The 17,591-nt window shown below is 38.7% G+C and overlaps 1 protein-coding gene across 2 annotated transcripts in view; it reads left to right on the forward strand.

Moving 5' to 3' along the window:
* The window catches only part of RADIL (Rap associating with DIL domain), a 111,792-nt gene that overhangs the window by 67,129 nt on the left and 27,072 nt on the right, over positions 1–17,591 (forward strand). For both annotated transcript variants that reach the window (XM_036741237.1, XM_036741236.1), the window contains exons 6-7: positions 2,720–2,880; positions 7,608–7,720. In XM_036741237.1, coding sequence (XP_036597132.1) covers positions 2,720–2,880; positions 7,608–7,720 — 274 coding nt within the window. The remainder of the gene's footprint in view (positions 1–2,719; positions 2,881–7,607; positions 7,721–17,591) is intronic.

Genomic DNA, 17,591 nt, shown 5'->3' on the forward strand with positions numbered 1-17,591 from the left:
CTCTTTTTATCCTGTCCCTGATCAAAAGTCTATTTTACTTCCGACCATTTCCTACCCTAATCTGCTCTCCTTTTTATCACTCCTCACTCTTATCTCCTTCCCCTCTTATTTCTCTATTGGGTAAGTTACATTTCTGTACTTGAGTATATATGTATTTGTGTGTGTGTGTGTGTGTGTGCGTATCTTTACCTGTTTAAACCAATTCCAATGAAAGTAAAGTTCAAGCATTGTGTCCCCACTTCCACACGATTTCTCCCTCCACTATAAATGTTCTTTCTTGCACACCTCTTTTATGGTTTCTCCATTCTACCTCTCCCTTTCCCTGTAACCTAGTTCATCCCTCTCTCACCCCTTTGGGATTATTCCAGAATAATAACTCACACCCCTGTACTCTGTCTGTGTAAACTCCTTTTAACTATCCTAATAATGATAGAAGTTCTTAGTAGTTATGTATAACATCTTCTCATATAGGAATGTAAACAGTTAACTTCATTGAGTCTCTTATGATTACTCTTTCATGCTTACCTTTTTATGTTTCTCTTGAGTCTTTGTTTGAATGTCAGGTTTTCTATTCGGCTCTGGGCTTTTCACCAGGAATGCTTGAAAGTCCTCTTTTTCATTAAATGTCTGGTTTTTTTCCTCCTAAAGAATTACACTTAGTTTTGTGGGATAAGTTATTCTTCGTTGTAAAACTAGATCCTTTGCCTTCCAGAATTTCATATTTCACAATCTTTCATTACTAGTGACGATTTGTGTGATCCTGACTTGTGACTCCTTAGTACTTGACTTCTTTGTTTCTAGCTGTCTAAAGTATTTTTTCCTTGACCAGGAAGCTCCGGATTTTGACTATAATTTTCCAGGGAATTTTCGTTTGAGGGTTTCTCTCAGGAGGTGACTGATGAATTTTCTACTTTGCCTTCTGGTTCTTAGATATCTGGGCAATTTATTTTTATGATTTCTTGATATATGATGTATAGGCTCTTTTTTGTAGTTCTTCACTTTCTAAATGATTTTAAATTATATCGTGTCAATCTGTTTTCAAATTCAGTTGTTTTTCGTGAGAGATTTCACATTTTCTTACATTTTTTCATACTTTTTACTTTGTTTTATTATTTTTTGATGTCTCATCTAGTCATTAGCTTCCATTTGGCCAGTTCAGTTTTAAGAAGTTAGTTTCTTCAATAAGGTTTTGTATTTTTCCAAGCTCTAGCTTTTCTCATTTTTTTCTATACTGCTGTCCTTTGGTTTTTAAAATGATTTTATAGCTCTTTTTATTCTCTTACTTTAACTCTTCTAGGAATTCTTGTTGGACTTGTATCCAGGCTACATTTTTTTTTCTTTGAGGCATTGCTTGTAGGTGTTTTAGTGTCATTCTCTTCTTGTGTGTTTTGGTCTTTAGCTTCCCTGTCACCAAAATAACTCTTTATGGTGGACTTCTTTTTTTTTTTTGTTTGCTCATTCTTCCATTCTTTTGGACTTTGTTGGTGTTGGGCACTGCAGACTTTTAGAGGGGATGTCTGGCCTGAGTTTTTATCATTTTATATCCTTCTGCTTTCTCAGCTCAAGCTGGAGGCCTGCAAGCTTTTAGTGCTCCCAGAGTGGTATGATTTGGGGTAAGATCTATTCACTGCTCTCCTGATCTTAGCTCTGCAAATTCCTGACTCAGGTTGAGGTTCTCAGCTTGTCCTTGTTTAAGAGTTTTAGTGGATTGCTGTTAGACTCAGTCACATTTAGACTACTTTGGAAAAACTCTGCTTATTCAGAGTAACTGGCCAACTCCCCTTTGGTCTAACCTTTCACGGGTTATTATATCATATAAATTCAGGGCTAAAGGCTAGAACTGAGTCACTAACACTGCTCTGGGATCAAATCCTCATAGCTGAAACCTGGTCCTTGCTTTTATGCAGTTAGGGCCTGTGCTTGTGACCACTCCTCTCTGCCCTGGATTTGGGACCAGGACCTGGATAGTGTATGACCCAGCTGCCAGATGACCTTCATTCCTGTACCCAGCAGTAGTTCTGGGATCCCTTAGGATCTCTTTTTGCCCTAGTACTTCCCGCTGTGATGCCCTCTCTTGACCCTCTTTCATGTCCCTCTATGCTCTGCAGTGCTTGGTCCTGGCCAAACCTTGTCTCCAGCATCCGCATACCTCTGTGTTGTCCATACACTCCTCTCTCTGTCTCCCTCACCCAGCTTGGGTTGGAAAAATTACTCTCTGTGATTTCATCTTGCCTTTCTAGTTCATAATTTAGTCTGGTACATTTTTAAAATTGTGGTGGAAGAGTAATGGGGAGCTAGGTCATACTACTTCCTCTCACTGTGCCACTTTGACTCTAACTCCTGCATGACATAAAGAGCCTTAGACTTGGACTGTGTTCAAATTGTATCTTATCCGTAATAGGGGAATAACAGTATCTGCACCGACTCCTTCACAGAGCTGTACTTTATAAACCTTACAGTAGTCCGTGATGCTGAGAAGTGAGTACGAGGAGAGGAAACAGAGACAGGGTAGAAGACTTTTCTGGCACTTTAGCTGTGAAAATTAGGGCAGATTAATTTAAGATAGCATATTAATATTTTGACATTTGTTCATTAGGGTGTGGATATTTCCCTTGAATCCTTATGTTATAGTTTAAATGTTAAGTTTTTATTTGTTATAATTTGTCATGTTGTGGCTGAATTTTAACTAACCATTCTTCTTCCCCTTTTATTTTGTTAGCCAGGATCCTATCTCCCTTTCCCGTCTCACCATTGCTGACCTACTGCCAGACCTCCAGCATATTCTTTTCTGGATGTCTAACTCCATTGAGCTCCTTTACTTTGTCCAGCAGAAATCTCCGCTCTACATCCAGAGCATGGAAGAGGAGCTGGATGTCAGAGGTATGACTTTTCTGTACCAGTGTTACTGTTTTGACACCAATTGGGCAGCTTTAGTTTGATATCACCTTGACTCAGTGGCCCCATAGCACAAGGAAGAATTTGCTTAGTGGACAAATGCTGGAGAAAGGGAGGAGTTCCCTTTGTGCCCACTGTACGCAAAATGTAGAAGTCTTTTTATATGGAGCCAAAAGACTTACATATCTACTCTGCTGCAATAAAAATAATCATTTGAGTAAACTATACCACCTTTCTCTCATAGAATTATAAGCATGCTGAGCCTGTTATTTATCATCTTAACATACTCGTTTTTCAGTTGTACAAAATAAGGCATAGAGAATTAAAGTGTGATACAGCTAAGGAAAGTGTGAGCATCCGAACTGCCATTGACTTTCCCAGTCTGTGTGTACAGCTGAGTATCCCTGAGAGAAGTCAACAGAGCCCATCTCAGAGAACCCAGTAAAAACAAACAGACCCTGAGTGCTCAGCATGCCATACATAGACACTCTAGGTTCCTGGATTGCTAAGTACCTGATAAAGGAACAGAGCTGTTAAAAATAACTTCAGTGATTGCAACCTTGCAGCTCAGAGTCTGGCTCTGTTCAGTGGGTACCAAACAGAAACAGATTTTGTAACAGAAGGTCAACCTGTTCATGGCAGAATCATTTGCTAAGCAATTGAGGGCATTCTTCTGGAGCTCTTTGGTGACCATGGTTTCAAGTAGAGGCTGCATAGACAAGGGAAGGTGGCACATCACCTGCTTGTGGAGAGTTTGCTAATTTCTCTTGGTAGAGCCTCTATCTCAAGAGCATTCCCTTAGACCTGTATACCTAGGCATTAAAATGGGTAGGAGAGGAGCCAAGTTCAGGGAGACCTAGCTCAAGCTAAGTGCCCGCTGGAGAGTTGCTCCAGGATTTCTGGGAAAAGTCTGAGGAATGGCAAACTAGTTTACTTGGGGATAAGATGGATACTTGATTGCTCTTTGAAAGAGTTTTCTGGGAAGTGAAGAGGCTCATGTGGAGGAAATAATCACTCTAATCAAATGGGAGGTGACAGAAACTAGTTACCATGAGTGGCAAGGGTTAACCAGGCTCCCCTCTCAGTATATTATGGTTTCTCAGTAATTTATTTTCTCTTTTTATTTGTAGTCAAGGAATAGAGATCTTTCAGCATTCTGGAAGGCTTCCAGGACTTTGGTTATCTAGGTTTCCAATACTGATAGGATATGTAGAGGAGGGGAGAACATTTTTCCCTGATGAGTGTTTTTAAAAAGTTGTTTTCCCACAGGCTAAAAATATATAGGGGACAGGTAGGTGGTGTGGTGGATAGAATGCGGGACCTTAAATCTGGAAGATTCATCTTCCTGAGTGCAAATCTGGCCACTTTCACTAGCTGTGTGACCCTGGGTAAGTCACTTAACCCTGTTTGCCTCAGTCCTTTGTCTGTAAAATGAGCTGGAGAAGGAAGTGGTAGTCCACTTCAATATCTTCACCAGCGAAACCCCAAATGGGTCACAAAATGTCAAGACACAACTAAAACGACTGAATGACAAAAAATATGTAGTGCCAATGTTTAGTTTGGCCAGTGGGCGGTGAAATTGTAGAATGTTCCTCATACTTAGACATAGGTCCTTTAAGCTTTTTGTGAAAATCTGGTGAAGCACTTTAAGCTTGGGCTACCACCCAGGTAATGTCTTTGTTGTCCTATGAAATAATTTCTGCCTTTTTGTCCCTTCTGTTGGGGAGGTCCAACCCCCTGGAAATTCTATCTAGTGACCTGGCATCCTAAGAATTCACCTTGCTTGCTTTATGGAGATTATTCCACTTCAGCTTTCAACATCAACAGACATTTAATATTCTTCATATCTTAAGGAATTATTCTTATTTCGTCAGAGACCATCTGACCCCCCTGAGGAATAGGTTACTCTCAGAGCCCTTTAGAAACCCCAGCTCCAAAGGAGATACCAATTGGGACTGAGATGCAAGAGCCATCAAGAGCATCTGGAACAGTGTCTAACCCAAGAAAATCATACTATAAAACCTCTGATTGTTAAGAAGGACATGATGAAATATTTGTAGGAGTGTTATTTAGGTACTTTGAATCCAAATGAGGGAGATAGTCTTGTAACATTGGGAAAGTGATAGCATTGCTTCATATCCTGTCATAAGCTTTGGAAACTGGATTCCTTTTCTCTTTTGCCCTTCAAATTCATAAACTTTTACACTAAATTTCTCTTTTATAGTCCTCTTTCTGTTGGTGTTCTACAAGATACAGTAACAGGATAGGGCTCTTGAAATGATTTTTAGTTGGCCCGCCCCTGGGTTTTTGCCTTTTCTTACTCAAAGAGTTAAATGGTGGATTTTTTTGGATATGTAGTTTGCTCTTTTTCATGGCAAAAGGATGTCTTCATAAAACTGAGGAGTCAGTGGTTTAATGCAGAGAAAAAGGTCAGTTTCTTTAGTAATTTTTTTGTAAGAACCTCCGCAAAGAGAAGAAAACCATAAATACTATCAAGGAGGTAATTCTTAGGTTTATGACTTGACTAGGGTTTAGCTCTTTATAGATAGTGAGGTAGCAAGTTGCCAGTCTTATCATTTGACCCTCAGTAAGGGAAATTGTGGAATAAGGGAAGCTTTGGGGTATGAAAACGGAATGGTGGGAAGCAGAGGCAGGGTTTTTGAAAGTTAGACAAATAAATGTTATGATCATAGCAGGCTCCAGAGAACTCAAAAGAAAAAACAACAACAAGAGGGCAGAGGAAAGGTTCAAATCAGCATTTTAGCCTCTTGACCCACAGGAAACGTCTGTGGGAAGAATTTTAAAAACAAAGACGTCACATCCTGAGAGAGTTTAAAATACCATTTTTGCAACCTAAAAAGTTACCTAAAGTGTTAGTCTGAAACTTTTGGCACATTCGTTTTACAGTTTTAGGCTTCTCTAGATCATTCTTCAGCCCTTGTTGCTGATTTATTTGGCGCTCAGAATTAGTTCTCAAATACAGCCCAAACAACTGGTCAGAGCCTATGCACAGAAAACAGTATTTGTCCTAGTCAGTACCTCTGGAAGCCAGTATAAATTGTAGATGCATGGCAAGTGACATGTTTGTATGAGTGTGAGAGAGGTTGTTAGATTGATCTAGAAAGCATAGAATACACTGAAGATTCTTCGAAATGCCTGGCACACAGATATATGAATATATCTCAGTGAAATGATCTGTGTTTCTATGAAAATCCCCGAGATGAATATTTATAATTAAGCTGTTAACTTTACTAGATTCTGTTCTTTTAGCTTTCCTATCTACTCCTTTGACACCTCATAGTTATACAGTAGGTTTTGAATCAAGCTTCTCAGAAAGTCTTACAGGGCAGAAAAGCATGTGTTAATAGAATAAAATACAGAACATTTTGCCTTGAATCCAAAGAGCATATTGGCCCCTCTATACCTTGTTCTATGGTGTACTGAGCTCTGTTCTTTAGATTATTGGAATGCTAGATTCACACTTGCGAATAAATTATTTGTACTTGATGCTAGCCAGCAAGAAATATTCTGCAATATTGGGTTATATGACCAGGTGAGGTGAAGACCAGCAGCAGAGTTGTGGATTGGATTTAACACCGAACCAGCAGGATGTTATAACCAAATAAGTGAGCAGCAGCAAAACGTCTGCAGAAGTCTGACATGAGATGGCTGCTGGCTGTGCTGTTGTGGAAAAGCTCAGTTGGATAATGGAAAGGAATGTGCCATTTGGCTACATAGGGAAAAACCAAGGGTGGAGCATGTTTGGCAAGCTTGACAGGACTTTAGCTCCCTAGTGCCTTCATGTGTGCTGAATGAATAAACAGTGTTCTGCAGAGCTGTTGGAGTGAGCTTTTGGGATTAGGGACGAGGAGAGGTCATCCAGTATCTACTCTGGGGTGAAAGTACTGTGGGAAGGAAAACAGCAAGATTCGGATGCACATGGGGTCTATTGAGTGCGCATTAATATTGTAACAGTCTAGGATTGCTGACCACTTTATACAGTATTCTTTTTTGTTATCCAACACCAAATAAAGTAGAGTTTCAGTTCTTCATTGGTGTTCTGGCTTAAGTGATTAAGGAACAAAATAGTTCCAGGAGTTCTGTTGCATATTTCACATCCCAGTTTGACTTGAGAGTGACCAGGAAAGAGCAGGAAGAGCCTTGGTTTTGCTTTTGATGCTACTACTAACTCCTTTTGTTATGTTGGGAACATCACATAATTTGGGGAGATGCCATTTCCCTTCTGAGAAGTAGAAATAACATCATTTGCTAATACCTATATTGAAAGAATATAAGTAAAAGAGGGTTTCCCCTCCTTCTTCATTTATTTTTTAAAAAATTCTAATTTGAAAGATTTGGTGGTTTATTTTGAGACCTTTCATTGTATTTCTTTGGGTCATATGTCCATAACTGAAGTTTATCTTTTTGGCAGTATTTCTCCTGATTTGGGGTTAAAATCTGTTATGTCCCTTACCCACTAGTTAAAGTGATCTCATTACAAAAAACGCATGAGGTACAGGTGGTACACCCTATTTTGTTTACAGTTTGTCTATTAGTATCTTCTAATACTTCCTGTGATAGGTTGCACTGACACAGATTGGGTTTGGTCTAATTGTGTCCAAAACCACCTTCAGCCCAGAATTCCTTTTAACTCACCCTGGAGATGTTTACCCTTCTTTTCCTGTCCTCATACTACATGCTGTTTCTTTTAGGTTCTAAGGAGTCACTGTTTTCTTCAACCATCACAGCCAGTGAGGAAGCCATGACAGTTTTGGAGGAGGTGATCATGTATACCTTCCAGCAGTGTGTGTATTACATCTCTAAGGTATTGTCAGCTCATTTCAACTTCATAAGGGTTGAAGCTCTCCTTTGGGTTGCGTAGGACATCTTAACTTTTGTCCATTGTGCAGACAAAAATTTGAGACATCGTGGTAATTATGGAAAAAGTAACCTAGTAACAAAGTCCATACATCCTTGGAACTAACCCAGAGACTTTTCTCTCCATTCAGAAACCTTCTTTCTCATTAATCTTTCATGACAAAATTGAGTCAGGAGCAATGTTCAGTTATACTAATTCTACTAGGACTCTTTTGGGCAGCAGAAAGAAACAGATTCTACTTCTCTTCCTGATTCTTTTCTCCGGCCCCTCCCCCAGTACCTTTATTCATTTGTGTTCTGTTGTTAGATCCTAACATGTGTTTCCTCTCTCCAAAGTTATAACATGCTTTTTAGATTCAGCACATAAATTATTTTAAGGAAGCATAAAGCATGAAAGAAGCAAAAATTGATTGGTTAATCTAGTTATGAATCCAGACCTATTAATGAATTATGTCCTTTCACTATTGTAACAGTAGGACGAGGACATTCTTGATATGCATCCTATACAGGACATATTTTTTGATGAAATTGAATTATTTGATCTGGAGTCAGTCATAGTTTTCTTTATAGTTGTTCCTATTCAAGGAAAACTTCGAAGGGGGAATTATTGACTGTAGTCACCTATCTTTTGCAGAGAAGCATTTATTCAAGCACACTCCTACCACCCCCCAGTACCCTCAACCCTCTACGAGAATTTTGTTTACACCTTATATTAATGAAGAATCCTTTTTGATGTCTGTATAAAACTAATGACCCTCCATTTATACCCATGAATTTACTCTCCTTTTGTGGCTCAGTGTTTCTTTAATTCCAGAAAATTTTCCAAGTGTTATGGGATCATAGATTTTAGAACCCTAGAGTTGGTAGGGTCTTCAAAGATCTAAGTCATGACCACTCCCTGCAGCAGTTGGAATGAGAGCTGTTTGTGTGATTTTTGAGTTTTACAGTGGAAAAAGAGACTTGTTTTATTTCTCCTACCCATTTCAATTCCTATATTTGACAGCAAATGCTTTCCCAAATGAGTGGTTATGTAGTAACCCAGAATCCACACTGGAGATACAAAGAGGAGGAATCCAACAGATATGAGTAGAAGAGATCCATTAGGAGGATATTCTAAACAGTTGGCTAGAGACCAGAGCAGGATGCTGCCATGTTCCCAGTCTGTGTCCAAACTGGGCTGATGATAGGCCAGTTCCCTCAGAGATGGTTTCCCAACTTTCTCTTTTTGTATAGGTAAAGTCCCATTTCTTTGTTAGAGACAATTCTTCATTTTAGGGGGTATGAGAATGGTGATTTGGAGAGCTAGGTGTTATCGGCCACCTCTACTTCCAGATCTGTTCTTTGGGATCTTTGAGCTCTGTAATTGGTTTAAAGAGGTTGAAAGTATGGGACTGGAATAATTCCCACTTAAGGTTGACTACAAAGGAAGATGTGCAAGATCTTTTGAATTCCAGTGAAGTGTAATAGATTTTGCTATAGTCCTTTAACTGTGTGAATCTTTGTTTAAAGTGTGTTTCTTGTGAACAATATATTGTTGGATTCTACTTTCCTCTTCTCTTATAGATGAGTTCCTGTCATTCATAGCTATGCTCTTTAATTGTATATTTATTTTTGACCTGTTATGTTATACCATGCTCTGTGCTCAATGCAATTTACCTCTACTTCCTTCACTCTTTTCCTTACATAGATACCAGTCACAGCCTGTTTTCTTTCTTTCACTCTCGTTCTTTCTCTTGTCTCTCCTTTTTTTCTTTTACTTTCTTTCTCTTTCTTCCTCTCTCCCTTCCTCCCTTCCTCCTTTCCTCATTCCCTCCCTCTCTTCCTTTCTCATTTTCTCCATCTCTTCCTCTCTTCTTCACCCTCTCCTCCTCCCTCTCTTGCTCTCTAGCTTTCTCTTTCTCTCTTTCCCTCCCTTCCATAGCAGATGACTCATTTCACTGAGACTGACACCTTCCAAAGTAACTCTCTGGGCTATAAAACTGTGTCTACCCTTTGATCCAGCAATACCACTACTAGACCTGTATACCAAAGAGATCATAAAACAGGGAAAAAGAACCACACGTACAAAAATATTTATAGCAGTTCTTTTTGTGGTGGCAAAGAATTGGAAATTGAGGGGATGCCCATCAATTGGCCAATGGCTGAACAAGCTATAGTATGATGAATGTAATGGAATACTATTGTGCAATGAGAAATGATAAGCAAACAGATTTCAGAAAAACATGGAAGACTTACATGAACTGATGCAAAGTGAAATGAGCAGAACCAGGAGAACATTGTACACAGTAAGAGCAACATTGTGTGATGACCAACTTTGATAGATTTAGCTCTTCTCAGCAATGCACTGATCTAAGATAATTCCAAGGGACTTGTGATGGGAAATGCTGTTCACATCCAGAGAAAGAACTATGGAATCTGAATGCAGATTGAAGCGTACTATTTTCTCTCTCGTTTTTGTTTTTTTCTTTCTCTTGGTTTTTCCCTTTTGTTCTGATTCTTCTTTCACAACATGACTAATGTGGAAATATTTAATATGATTGTACATGTTTAGCCTATATCAGATTGCATGCCTTCTTGGGGAGGGAGGGAGAAAAAAAATTTGGAACTCAAAATCTTGTAAAAGTGAATGTTGAAAACCATCTTTGCATGTAAGTGGAAAAAATAAAATACTATTTAAGGGGGGAAAAACAAAGTAACTCTCCTATAATCTTTCCTGTTCTCCTCCTTTTAAAATTATTATGCTCTTTCTCTTTATCATTTGTCTTAGAAGATGAGTTACTTATTAAAGTCATTCCTGTGACTTAACCTCTTAACCTCTGTTTGTGGCCTTGAACATATTCGTTCTTGCCTCCTTCAAGATATGTATTCTAGCAATTAACCTTTCTTTCTCATAGTCTGTCTTCTTCCACTCTCTCTCCTGTTTTCCCTTCCCTTCTTCCTTTTCTCTTTTTCCCTGTTGAGTTAAATGCATTTCTGTATCAAACTCTATGTGTATGTGTACACACAAACTTTTTTGACCAGTTCAGATGAAAGTGAGGTTCAAGGGTTTCTTGGTCCCTTTGTCTTCTTTGTTTGTTTAATCTTATTCTTACATACCTCAGTTATGTGAGGTGAGTTTTACATCCTTCTTTCACAGAAGGGAAATGCTTTTCCCCCTTTCCTTCTCTTAAATTAATCAAAACAGCTAGGTGCAGCTAGGTGGTACAGTGAGTAGAGCACCAAGCAGGCACCAGAGTAGGCCCTGGAGTCAGGAGGACCTGAGTTCAAATCCAGCCTCAGACATGCTTACTAGCTGTGTGACCTTGGGCAAGTCACTTAACCCCAATTGCCCTGCCTTCCCCCCTCCAAAAAAAAAATCAAAAACATCACAAAATCAAAACATCACAAAGCCATTCCCAGAACCTCTATCTTGTTTAATTCCCTTTGTGATTCCTGTTGACTTTAGGATTCTTGAGGAGGGGATGTTTGTATTATTTCCCTCTATTAGAGTTTAAACACTTAATCCCTGTTTAGTTATTTCCTATTGTTCACTCATATATGCCATTTTATGTTGCTTTTTGACTCCTGTGTTTGTATTTCAAAATTTCTACTCAGCTCTGTCTGTTCTTTTCATCAGGACTATTTAGAAATTCTTTATTTTATTTTTTAAAAAACTTTACCATGATAAAATTATATTGTTTTGCTAGATAAGCTATTCTTAGTTATAAGCCTATATCTTTTACCTTCTAGAATGTTATTTTCCATGTTCTCTTACGTGCTAGCTGCTGTATCTTTGTGATCCTGACTATGGTTAAATGGTACTGAAACTTTCTTTCTGGCTGTGTATAGTACTTTTTCTTTGACATGGAAGCTCTGGATTTTGGTTATGATATTCCTGGGAGTTTTCATTTTGGGGCTTCTTTCAGAAGGTGACTGGTGGATTTCTTTCTAGTTTCACATTGCCATCTGGTTCCAGTGGACCTGCGCAGTGTGCTTTCATAATTTCTTGAAATACAGTGTTTAGGCTCTTTTTTTTTTTGGCTATGGTTTTTCAGATAGTTCAGTCATTGTTAAATGACTTTGCAATAGGATATTTTATTCTCTTTTTTCAGTCTTTTGACTTTTTTTTAATATTTCTCTTTTGTTGATTCAGATTCTTCAAGATTTCTGTTACTTAAGTAAAGTTTTGTACCAGTAATCTATGCTGAGTTGTTAATTCTCTTCCCACTCACGTCTTTCCTCTGAAACTCTCATTTCTTTTCCAGTTCTTTCCTCAGGCACTTTTATTTATATAATTATTTTTAGCTTAAAAAATTATTTCTTCTAACAATTCTAGTTGACTGTGTTTTTCTTTGAGTTTTTGCTTAAAGATATTTTAGAGTCATTCTCTTAATCTGGGTTTATGTCTTGAGCATCCCTGTCTCCCTAATACTTCTTCATTGTTCCATTTTTATTTCCCAAATTGGAACTTTGTATTTGGGCCAGATTCTTGGGCCTGGGTGATACAACTGTAGGTTTGCCCTTGGTTGGCCCTCCAGTAGGCTGTTCCTATGTGGGAATTTGTCCCCAGTCTCTGAGATAGCTGGAAAGCTCTTCAGAATCAGAGTAACAGAACTGTATGATCCCTCTTGGTCTGAGCCCTTTGCCCTAATTACTCAGTTTTAGGCCTCTGATAGGTCTGGGGGCTGAAAATAAGACAGCACCTCTGAGTTAGCTACACAGCTGGCTCCTGTTCCTGCTCCTTACATATTCTTGGGTCCATCCCTGCTGGATCTGCAACTGCTTCTCATCTTAGTACACAGTTTTAGTTGAAAGGTTCTACTCTGGTTGTTATTGGCTAGACTCAATCGCCAGTGCCTACAGACCTGCTTTCCAATGTCTTTTATGGCCCAAATATTTTTTTGTCCCATCAGTAAACCATTCATGTTTCTTCTGTTCTTCAGTTAATCCATTATATCCATTGTTCCTTTTTACCAAGGACTGTACCAACTGTTGCCTTCGTTCAATATCCAGCCTCGCCTAGAGAGTGCTGTTGGCAATTCTCTCCCTGGCTTAACTTTAATTTGTTGCAAATATCTTTCCAAATTGCTAGATTCTCCTCCCTATAGCTTCTGTTTCCAGTCTTCACAGAACCTTGCTCCAATAGACCATTCCCTTGCTAGAGAGGATTAAGGTACGTCATCCCATCCTGGGATAACCATTTCTTCCTCTAAAGCCCTTCTACCTCCAAATACAGGTTTTATACCTTGCGATCCCATCCTCCTAGTCGCCAAATATATTAGCAAGGCAATAATCACAATATAGACAATAATTGTAAATATGCCTCTGTAGTTCTTTATTGCAAAATATAAGAGATTTTCCATATAGAAAGTAGAAGTAAACTATTCAGACACCAAGGAACCAGATCCCCAAACCATTAAGTCTGACCCATCCAAGCAGCAAGCAAATTCCAGAACGAGTAAGTCCACTTTATAATAACAGCAAAGACCCTAAAACACAACATCACAGCAGGGAGCCAAGCCATCTCATAATCTTCCCACCCCCTGCTGGGGCCTTGCCACCAACAGTCACTCACAGCACAGCCAGCACACGTCTGCTTTCTCCCTCAGCTCTAACTGCTCTGAGCATTTCCTGCTCTACCCTTCTAGTTCCTCTCATTCAGCCAGCTCCTCCCACTACATGTGATTTAGGCTTCCTGTGATGTAAGCAGGCCCATGTGGGTGGGAATGGTGGGAAAGATCTTCAAATTTAAATTATATTATGGGGGGAGGGGAGACAAGACAATAAACTTCTAATATAAAAAAAAATTTCAACCACAAAAATCCAAGCAAGAACAAAAGGCCTTAAATATTCACATAACATGCGTAAGTGTGCATAGGCATACATATATTTCTTAATAAATAATATCAACTCACTGGTATTATTTGTTGATTTGATTATGATTTTCATTCCTCAGTGTGAGAAAGGCTAGTTTGCAGTTAGAAAATTTGGTCAAAGAAACCACAAACCAAACACTGATATGAATTGAGGCATTCATAATTTAATGGGTCCTTCAACAAGATTATCTATTTCAGTGTCCTTTGTAACTATATTAACTCTGATTTAACTCTTCAGGAATTATAGGAAAAGCAGCACTTGCTTTGGGGAAAATATTTTTAAAGGTGAAACACATTTTGAAGACACTGGATCTTATGAGGCTGAGGAGAGTAAATTATTCTTACTTTCTGCATCCATTCATAATGGGAAGACTTAATAGATCTGTGATATGTCATTGAACTATGGTGTATTAGCTTTGGCCAGTAAGTTCCAATTTCCTTACTAAGTCTCTTCTTTTTCCATGGCCACACCCGAGCCGTGATCCGTACCCATTTCCCAACAAAGTATCTTGAATGTAGTACATAACAGCCAGCTGCCTAAGTGATGTCCATAATACTACTTTACAGGTAACCAGAACTGCAGCCTGGGAAAGCAGGGTTATGGAGTTGAGTTGTATATCAAGGTGTCTAAAGAGATCACCCAAGAATATAGATGTGCCGCGTTGGTGACCACTTGCACACAAATACAAATTTCTCAGTTCTTCAGTTGCCTTTTGCTATAGCAGAGGCAGCAGCTGCTAGAGTAGCTTTTGATAGCTTTCGTTCTGCCTCCCTTGGGTCTAATGGTTTAACTTCAATTTCTGCTAGATATTTTTGAATAGCAAAAAACTGGAAACCAAGGGAGTACCTATCTATAGGGGAGTCCCTGAACAAATTATGATTTATGAATGTAATGGCATATTATTTGTTATAATACATGACAAAATGGATGGATTCAGAGAAACCTAAGATGAGCTGTATCAATTGGTGCAGAGTGAAGTGAGTGAAACCAGGAGAACATTTATACTGAACAACAAAACTTGTTTTTCTTAGAACTGGAAATAAAATACAATGAATTGCAGGAGAGAAGTCCTAATTCCTCTTTTCCTGTTCCTATCCCTATTTATGTCCTGTCTAGTTGTCCATCTGTTAAAAAGGTAGCAAGCCAAAAAAAACCCCTCTCTCTTGAATCAAGTCCAAGAGCACTTTAGCAGCCAGCGTAAGCTGTGGAGCAACTCCTACACAGAGAACAGTCAAAAATTGACAGATTGTACTGTGATAAACCTATTTTTATTTGTTCAAGTTTTCCATGTTTGGGAACCACCCAGAGGTAAACATTTAGTTTCTCCATCTGGAGGAGCTTCTCAGCAGGAATATACTTCCCCTCAAAGGACAGAAGGAAGTTATGAAGCTCTTGGATCTGCATGGAATTGAGTTTTCCCATTTAAACAAGGTTCCTGGGTCTCTTAAGGAGCTGCTATCAGACTGAATCCTGAATATGGTAACTCCCTTAGGGAGGGCACAAAAGGGCTTCCTTTTAGCAGTCCTTAGGAAAGCAATTTCATGGCCTGAATTTCTTTACTAGGCAGATAGATTGGGAATGTAGAAATCAGCTCTCATTTGACTGGGAAGAAACATGTTTCCATGCAAAATGAAGTTAAAAATTATACTGTGACTTGGCTTTACCGAATTTTAATGGGGTTTAGGGGCTTACTAAGAATCATACTAGGAAGTAGGATTTTTACTTTTTGATTCATGTATAAATTTTTCCCATTTCTCCTGATTCCTTTGGGGTACCAATCAAGAGACTGGGTTCTGGGGATACAAAGACAAATGTCATATGGTATCTGCCCTCAGGGAGCCTAGATCCTGTCAGGGAAAACAATGTGGATACGTGTAAGTATATGTAAAATAAATTTAAGGTCATTTGGTAGGGGTATCATGATAGTTTTTCCTTGCTCCATAGTAGCTTAGTTGAATACCATTTATGCCAACTGATAATAGAGCATAGTTATTCTTTTCTTTGTTTGCTTTGTGGCATGGAATCTGGTGGATTTCTTTTGTTGTTGCTTTCTTTTTGATTGTATTTTTTCCCCAGTTACATGTCAAGACAATTTTTAGCATTCGTTTTTACAAGATTTTGAGTTCCAAATTTTTTTCTCTCCCTCCTTCCCCTCCCTTGTTCCTCAAATGGTAGGCAATTTGATATAGGTGATGCATGTACTATCATGTAAAACAAATTTCCATATTAGTCACAGTTGTGAAAGAAGAAACAAATCCAAAGGAAAAAGACCACGAAAAATAATAAAGTAAGTGAAAAAAGTATGCTTTGACCTGCATTGAGTCCATCAGTTCTTCACGTGGATGTGGATAGCATTTTTCTTCATTCCTTTGTGTTGCTGAGAAGAGCTGAGTCATTCATAGTTGACCATCCCACAATGTACAATGTTTTCCTAGTTGTGCTCATTTCGGTTTGCATCAGTTCATTCAAGTCCTTCCAGGTTTTTCTGAAATCTGCCTGTTCATCATTTTCTTATTGTGCAGTAGTATTCCATTACATTCATATACCACAGCTTGTTTAACCATTCCCCAATTAATGGGCATCCCTCAATATCCAATTCCCTGCCACCATGGAAAGGGCTTCTATAAATATTTTTGTACATGCAGGTCCTTTTCCCTTTTTTAATGATCTCTTTGGTATACAGACCTGGTAGTGGTATTGCTAGATGAAAGAGTATGCACAGTTTGGTTGCCCTTAGGGCATAGTTCCAATTTCTATCCAGAATAGTTGGATCATTTCCTAACTCCACTGACAGTGCATTACTATCCCAATTTTCCCACATTCTCTCAACATTTATCGTTTCCTTCTTTGTCATATTAGCCAATCTGATAGTTGTGAGGTGGTACCTCAAAGTTTTATGGGTTTTTTTGAGGGGGGTAGCAGGGCATTTGGGGTTAAATGACTTGCCCAAGGTCACATAGCTAGTAAGTGTGTCAAGTGTCTGAGGCCGGATTTGAAGTCAGGTCCTCCTGATTCCAGGGCCTGTGCTCTACTCACTGCGCCACCTAGCTGCCCCCAAGGTTGTTTAAATTTACATTTCTCTAATCAAAAGTGATTTAGAGCACTTCTTTATATGCCTGTAGATAGCTTTGATTTCTTCATCTGAAAACTGCCTGTCCTATCCTTTGACCATTTATTGATTGGGGAATGATTTGTAATCTTATAAATTTGACTCCATTCTCTATATATTTGAGAAACGAGGCCTGTGTCAGAGACGTTTGCTATAAAGATTGTTTCCCAGCTTTCTGCTTTCCTTCTAATCTTGGTTATGTAACAAAACCTTTTTTAATTTAATATAATCAAAATTATCTAGTGTGCATTTTGTAATGCTCTCTGTCTCTTGTTTGGTCACGAACCTATAACTCACTTAACTTCTCCTTTAAGAATTTGGGTGGAAAAAAAAAGAAAAAAAATTTGGATGCTATACCACTTGGTGCATATATGTTTAGTATTGATATTACTTCATTGCCTGTGGCAGGACTTCTTAAACTTTTTTCACTTGGCAGCAGCCTGAAGGCATGTGCAAAAGTGTGCATATTTCGTTTTCAGAAACTAGGCTGCAGTGAAGTTGCTCAGTGCAACATGGGCAAACACTGCCAGAAACACCTTGGATTCATTACTAATTTGATTTCTAATTATTTTTGGTCATTGGGCATTCAGAAAATTTTATTGTTGCCAAATTTTTCATGACCCCACCTAGGGTCATGACCTACAGCTTAAAAAACCTTGGTCTATGGTACCTTTTAGCAATATGTAGTTTCCTTCCTTATTTTTTTAAATTAGTTCTGTTTTTGGTTTTGCTTTATCTGAGATCAGGTTTGCTACCTGAGGGGGGAAGGCAGGGCAGTTGGGGTTAAGAGACTTGCCCAAGGTCACACAGCTAGTAAGTGTGTCAAGTGTCTGAGGTCAAATTGAACTCAGGT

Source organism: Trichosurus vulpecula, chromosome 1, assembly GCF_011100635.1.
Source record: "Trichosurus vulpecula isolate mTriVul1 chromosome 1, mTriVul1.pri, whole genome shotgun sequence".
Classification (NCBI taxonomy): Eukaryota; Metazoa; Chordata; class Mammalia; order Diprotodontia; family Phalangeridae; genus Trichosurus; species Trichosurus vulpecula.